At 33.4% G+C, this 7,392-nt stretch overlaps 1 protein-coding gene across 1 annotated transcript; it reads right to left on the bottom strand.

Moving 5' to 3' along the window:
* Window positions 1-810: 810 nt before the first annotated feature.
* On the bottom strand, window positions 811-4,819 carry LOC130636712 (uncharacterized). The gene is made up of 6 exons (XM_057446530.1): window positions 4,682-4,819; window positions 4,279-4,525; window positions 4,054-4,194; window positions 2,893-3,095; window positions 2,558-2,744; window positions 811-1,324 (listed from the first exon to the last, which is right to left on the bottom strand). The coding sequence occupies exons 2-6, from the start codon at window positions 4,504-4,506 to the stop codon at window positions 971-973; spliced, it is 1,113 nt and encodes a 370-aa protein (XP_057302513.1). The 5' UTR covers window positions 4,507-4,525; window positions 4,682-4,819; the 3' UTR covers window positions 811-970.
* Between the last annotated feature and the right edge of the window lie 2,573 nt (window positions 4,820-7,392).

The raw sequence follows: 7,392 nt of genomic DNA, 5'->3' as shown, positions 1-7,392 counted from the left end.
TAGACTAAGAAAAAAATATTCTTTTGTAGCTACATGTAGTTTTTGTTACCACTCTAACATAAAAATGTAAAAGAAACAGGCTTCTAAATTTTAAATATTTTTTTGATTCCCAATTCAAACGTGTAGTTTTATTTTGATGTATTGCCATTGCCATGGCAAACCTCTTTCCTCGCTGTTAACGTAACGCTTTAACATTTCCCTCATTACAATGCCCTCTTTAGAATATCCTAAGCCACATATAGTGTTTACATTGGCAAAGCATCCAATGTTTCGTTTGTGAAAAATTCTCCACCTTGAGCTTAGAACAACTAATAGTACCACAGCGGTGTTTACAGACAGTAGTAGCAAAACCAAAAGTGTATATAATGCGATTCTGATTGATAACTAAAAAAGAGAATATTCTTCTTACATTCGTGCAAGTTGCCTGTGATATCTTCCCATCCCATCATAGTTTGTTTAAAAAAAAATTTGTATTACTGATTGGTGTGTTTAACGAGCAGCACTTTCTGCGTCCCGAAACAAGAAATCTCTAAAATGAATTCGCGAAAAATTGTCGTAAAAATCACTTTTACCCAATAATGACCATGTTAAAAACTTTTGTCTCCTGGGTAAAATACATACTATAATCCGTCGAGGGAGAAGGCGATAAAATCCATCACAAAAATTCAGAGACTCCCTACCTTCCTCCTAAAAAAATGTTAGCGTTCCTTATGCAAAGGTTTGCTCTGCTACACTCGTTCTGCTCGTTACACATCAACATTGAGGTAGAACAGTAGAAGGAGCCATGATACAAAACAAAAAGGGTATTAATTGCAGTCTCAATAATTATTGTTATAATTTTCAGACCGTATCGTATACAAGCTAGTTATAAACGTGACCCTGCATCGAAAAAAAACATTATAAACATGTAAGTCAATAAGCAAATCAAATCCCAAAATCAAGGTATGTGGCATGTAAGATATATGCGAGCTTAGAGTTCTTTTTTTTCACCATAATGATAGTGATCATGGTGGTGATAGATACGCTGATCCGAATTTTCTTTTGGTTCACGTTCTCTTTCGTTTCTTTTTTTTGTTTTACCCGAAGGAGTGGGTGCATTCGACTTCATAAGACTTCCCACATCAATTTCATCCATGTTTGTCACAATCACATCTGATTTATTACCATTTTCGTCGACAGCTGTAACCCTGTATGTCTGTGAACCGACTTCAAACTGGTCGTTGTAGTTCCCCATGCGATGATAAATGACAGCAAAAGTTTTGGCTGGAATAATTATTTTAATACTCTTAGGTTTCGCTTGAGAGTAAGTCGAAGATTCTTCTATCTAATAGAAAAAAAGAAATGTGGATTTCAGCTTGGTGCAATCTGCACAACCGGTTGACTAAAACTACACCAAAGATTGGGTGTAGTTTGCTATGTCAATTAAAATATCTAAATAACAATCAACGTTTTTTTTCTAGAATGTTGGAGGAAGAAGCGATGGCATGCGTGTTTGATGGTTTTTAGTTGAATACTTAAGTAAAAAGATGGAGTCCAGCTCGACATTGAATTAAAAGGACAGATGAAAAAAAAGGTTACGCAAAAATTGGCAACATCGTCTCCAGAGTCTTGTGCCTTTTGAGTCGTTATTTCAGAGAAACCAATTCATAAAAAGGCAAAATGCTTTGAGAACAGAAAAATACAGTTACTATTGCACAAGGGATTTAAATTATTTGAATATTTAAATATATAGTTAAAAGGGATATGTATTGATGAGAGGCATATCGGTAAAAAAAAAACGGCATCTGCTTTATTTTTAAATACAGAGCAGAAACTTTCGTGCACTTCGACACTTTTTGGGAATTGTTTAATTTTGGAAATCACCTTCTTTTCGTTTTCTGGATGGCATGCAAACAGGGAAGAAGTAGTTTTATCTGCGACAAAACAAAATAAATTTTTTATCTTGGCTGACTCCAGTTGATAGATGGAACTAACATCCATAATTACAGCTATTATTTTAATAGAATTCTTTCACGGACATTGCAGTTTAATCTGCCACAATTTCTCGATCTCCACATCCATTACTGTTTGAAACATGCGTCTAAGCAAATTCCGCAAGTCAAAAGCCTGGACAAGGGCTATTACGGAGCTGTTCTGTCAGAATATTTTAGGCATAGAAGAACCTTGGAGGCGAAGTTGATTCGAAACATTACTGTAATATACCTTATTACTGTAAAATAGAAAATGAAAAAAAATTAATAATCACGATATTGACTGAAAGGAACTGACAGGAATGCCTAAAGCAACATAACTGATTAACGCGACTTCGCTCATCTGACATAAAAAAGCATTAAATCAGGAAATGTGTTTTTTCTTTATGTTCACAATATCAGCTTTCTTGCAGTCCCCCTTGATTTAAAAAAACAATATTTTTTAGGCCTTAGAGCAAGTTTTAAATTAACTAGTAACTGTAATAAAGTATTAGTTTTATGCCTTGTTAATTTCCTGGAATACTAGGTACGTTATTTATTTAATACCTTTTACCCAAAACATTCATAATTATATGTAATTGCAATACCTGCCATGTTTTGCTGATGCTAGATCCAGCACTTGCCGAAAATTTCTTAAACGCACTTTCCACTTCCATTGACACTGTGTAAGAAACGGATTGAGTCGTTGTTTTTGTGTCAGAGATTCCGACAATCACATAGTCGGCAATCACTTCTTCCACGTTCGCTAACAGGTTATCGATTCGAAAGATTTCTCTAAATAAAATCAAAAATTATATCAAAAATTAACATTACAGTTTGCATATACCTAAGTTCTACTTCCATTTTACACGTGTTGTGTGCAAAAATGGTTTAACACGAAGAAAAATTTTTATTAAAGCATTTCAAAGAAATGTTCACTTACTTTTCTTGTTCGGTAGGATTGGGAGCATGGATGGTCCATGTATAATATGGATTGTTTTCTCCCAATGTTGCATAGTATCGTCCTGGAGTATGCAACCCTTCTTGCCATTGGTGCACCACGAACAAATCGGGAAATCGTCTTGGTACAATTCTGCATACTGTTAACGTAACATCTTGACATTCTACTTTAAAATGTAAATCAATCTGTGGAAAAATAAACCGGTTTTTCTTAGGAAATAAAGTCTACCATATTCTTACTAAAAGATGTTTCGCATCATGCAAAGTAATGAAAAAGACCTTAGAGGAACAAAGTAAAAAAACACAAAGAATAAGTTATTTAGTGATACATGTTTATATAGTTTGCTTGAACCCGGGGGTTCTTAAAATGGTAATAAGTAAAGCCTAAATTGGAAAATATTTTATTTACCTTGAAGTTTGGTCTATTGTTGTAATATGAACGTCATTTACTATTTTTATCTCATTTTTCACCTACTTTTTCTGTTGGATATAAGTTACTTAATGCTGCTAAAGTATCCTAAAGGTTTTTTTAATTTTGCTTGAGGTTTCCTGTAAACAGGTTTCTTATAAAAAACGTATTCGAAGTGTTAAATAACTTTATTTAACAATTGATATAAAGCTAGACATAAATGTAAGGACCGTTTTTCTTGATCTTCACAAAAGCGTCTTCCTCAAAGTCATTTGTTTTTTGTGTAAAACCAACTAATTTATATTTTTAACTTTACGATTTTCCTTCCAAAAATTCTCTTTTTAAGAATATCAGGTAGGGTTTCGGTTTAAAAACATTAGATTTATGGTTTAAAACAAAAGAGAACTAAGACTAATGACCAGCCTCAATCCCCTACATAGTATATTGAGACAAGTTAGCAAATTTTGAAGTTCGTTTCCACAGGTAGCAATTAAGGCGGTATCCATGATAGATCCACGCAATTTAAACTTTTCAAAGTTCACTTTTCAAGGGCTGAGAAAGTGCGACTGACGTATTTTTAAACGCTACTTTGCTGACCTACGCAGCTGCACTTCGACTACCGGAGAATTTGCGACCTCATGCTTTTTGAAAACTTTGTAAAATGGCTAAAAAACTTAGATAGGCATGATATAATTTTTGTTAAAATTAAAATGAATCACTACGGTTACTACTCACGTTTGTGTCGGGATAGTTTTCCGCTGTTAAGACGATAGTTTCTCTGGGTTCACCACTTGGATATTCTGCTGCCCAAAACCTATTCCGATACTCAGTCTTCACACTTTCTATGCAAACATAATCGGTAGCACAGGTACGAACCTAGAAGAAGTTATTTCGATTATGATGTAAAAGCATACAAAACAGTGAGTGGATCTAAACAAGGTTAAAAAAATATAATCATACAAGAAAACTGGAATGTTCTTTGTAACAAATCTCGTCTTTTAAAATAGCCGGTAGAATCATATAGTATCGATATGATGTACCGTCATGTGTATCGCTGACTGTAATGTATTCTGCCCGAGTCCGAAGTGATTCGACATGGATTACTCTACCAACTAACTTTTCGTGTACATTGATCCACCCATACGCAGTGGACGCAAGCACAAAGCAGCACAAAACCTTGATCAGCATATTGGTCGAAGAATTGAATCTACAATAAAATATATGTATATATGTTAGTACATACATCCCGAATGCATAAATTTTGGCGATACAAGAACACCTTAAAATAAATATTATTGCCCAAACTGGTGGCAATGTTATAAGTATACCTTGTCTTCACCAAAATAGAAAATGCTCCACTTACCTTTGTCTTATGTAGATTTCTTCTAAGACGCTCAGTAAACCAAGCCCAACTTAAAATACCCAACAGAATCGCCCAAATTTATAGGTTTTAACTGAACCTTAGGTAAACAATTTTCCCCATTGTTCCTTACAAAAATATGTTATGCAATTATTTGGTTTAAATTTTGACTTCAACATAACACTTAGCACTTCGTCAAATGCCAAAATGTCAGCTCCTATTTCACCATAGTGATTACTGAGTTGCTTTGAGAAGAAGCGCTTATGACATATTCACCCATGTGTAAAGTCTACGGTATCTTTTAAGTTAAGTCATCTTTGTCTAGCACACTCTTTAAGGCATTTTCCTCGACTTAACTGTCAATATTTTATTGTTCTGCTGAGTAAATTGACTTTTGTCATGACTTCACGGTTAAGCTTAAGACGTTAATATGTATGAAAAATCTCAATATATACTGTCGTTTATGCATCGCATCATGTAACTCGCTGATCAAGTTTTTGGCTTTGATGCAGTAAATCCGTTAACAAATGCCTTGACAACATTAAGTAAAAGGGCGGATATGCAAAAGTTCACTCTCGCGAACAACAACTTCGGGCTTATTTTTTCTTTTAGGTACTTTTACCCAAATTCTGTGTTTTGTTAGCTTTTATATGATTGCCATCCTATGTTTTTTTTACATGAAAAATTGCAATATAATTATTGTTGCCATTTACACTCATCAGGAAAGCATTAATGTTTAAAATTATGTCAAATTACTTTTCTAGCCAATGACTAATTAGCTTTTACGACTTAATTTATTTTTACGCTTTTTGGTAGCTGTTGTTTTACATTTAAACGAGATAAGAAAATACCTCTTCAAAAATATGTATGCCTAAACATTCTCACGTTCGAGCTTTATTACCGTTTCAAAACTAAGAATGCAAAACACTGTGTGGGTGTGTTTCACGCTTTTGACGTAACACTATCATCATCAAGGAGCATTAAATTTTGAAATCTAACGTTGTCTCTGATTCTTCTCCTGACAACCGGTCTAAGAATCCAAAAGCTTGAGGCTACGAATTGGATAGGCATGGTTTGTGTATATGTTGTGTGTATTGTATTTTCGCTCACATCGTGCTCCAGAATAACGATTTTTTCTTGATAGTATTGACACAGTCTCGGTAAAAAACATTACATGTTTACTTTTCTTATAAAATTTAAATGAGCATTACTTCAACAATCAAAGCAATCCTTGAAATGATGCGCTAAATTATCATTAGAAGAAAAAAATGTTTCCATCCTTCTAGTTAATTTTTTCCGCTATCGCGGCTGCGTTCCGTAATCTTTCAAATTATCATGTTCATCCACTACCAAGCAATTTTTATGTCGAGAAAGTACGATATATGTGCTGGCATATTATTTTTCTCTAAATCGACTCTTGTGTTCCCATGGAGCTTTTTTTTTAATTAAAACTTTCAAGCTTTAGTAAGAAGAAGGTCTGACATAACTGCTTACAATTTGACATCTAAAAATGAGCATGAAATAAGATTCAAGTCATCTTGGCGATGAAGAAAAAAATTGGTGTAGATTAAATTTTGAGGAGTTGAATTTATTTTTATTATTTGGAATTAGTTACCCAAAAAACAAAAGAACGCAATTTTATTGGGCGATTTTAAACATATATTTAGCCTGCATACTGTAGTAGTATATATTCGCTGGCATACAAAAAAATGTGGTCATATAAGTGTTAACATGGAAGGGGCAAGCAGGAGACATATTTTGTTTTATCATCGAGCCTCTTAAAGCAAGCAAAATTTATTTACAATCTATGATCTATATTTACATAAAGGGTAAAGTAGAAAAAGAAAGATAAGGCCATTTTGAATTAGCAGAGGTCTTTGATGTCTTCATTTGAATGAAATTTTTTTGACTGATTTTTGAAGGAGTCAAAAGTTTTATCATTGTTAATAAGGTATCGTTACGGATAATTATACAGTTCCGCATATAAAGACCGCACAAATTGTGAAAAACTTTAAACATGGGAATTTAGGTGTTGGTAATTTAAAACTATATTTTGAAAGTCTCGTCTCATACATATGATTTACGGTTAAGAATTGGTCTGAGAAGATTCTAGGTGCAAGATTTAGTTTAACTTTGGGCATAAAGATAAATGTTTGTAGAATAAATTAGAATTAATTTTTGATAAAAGGATTTCTACAGTGGTGTACCTATCGGCATTGAAAAATTATTGTTACAGCATGTTTCTGTTTAGAATATATTTGTTTTTTTCTACTCGTCGATGCCGATACTATATTTTCATATGTGATGTAACTATGTATAAATTAGAAATGCAGTGATTTTAAATTTTTTTAAAAATATATACCGTAAATCCTTGATTAAGCCCCGCAGCGGTTTTTCAAAACTGGATTTTTCTAGTGCGACGCTCAATCAAGGGTGGTCATTTTTTGGTGGCTGGGCCTATTCAAAAGAACAATTTTCAGGCAAATACATTTTTTTTCCGGCAAAAATCAAAGCAATCAATAAATAAAAGGTTTTCGGCGGAACAGAACGAGTGGGAGCAGAACAGAACAGAAAATTTGCTGCTAGTTATTTTCACTTCATAATACTGCGCATATTTTAATATCAATTATAAACACACTTAGCGCAATTCTCACGAAATAAAATAATCTAATTGGCTAAATAATTTTCTACCTGTGGAAAAAGAAAAGTTGAAC

This window comes from Hydractinia symbiolongicarpus, chromosome 3 (genome assembly GCF_029227915.1).
Source record: "Hydractinia symbiolongicarpus strain clone_291-10 chromosome 3, HSymV2.1, whole genome shotgun sequence".
NCBI classification, from domain to species: Eukaryota; Metazoa; Cnidaria; class Hydrozoa; order Anthoathecata; family Hydractiniidae; genus Hydractinia; species Hydractinia symbiolongicarpus.
The sequence above is the reverse complement of the archived record's forward strand: the minus strand, read 5'-3'. Positions and strand labels throughout refer to the sequence as shown.

What these genes read in the sequence shown, in the direction of transcription:
- LOC130636712 (XM_057446530.1), bottom strand. Translation starts at nt 4,506, where the DNA reads ATGCTGATCAAGGTTTTGTGCTGCTTTGTGCTTGCGTCCACTGCGTAT. An exon ending in AAGAACATTCCAGTTTTCTT is followed by an intron (nt 4,195 to 4,278) that starts GTATGATTATAT and finishes AACTTCTTCTAG; the next exon opens with GTTCGTACCTGTGCTACCGA. An exon ending in GCATCAGCAAAACATGGCAG is followed by an intron (nt 1,325 to 2,557) that starts GTATTGCAATTA and finishes TTTTTCTATTAG; the next exon opens with ATAGAAGAATCTTCGACTTA.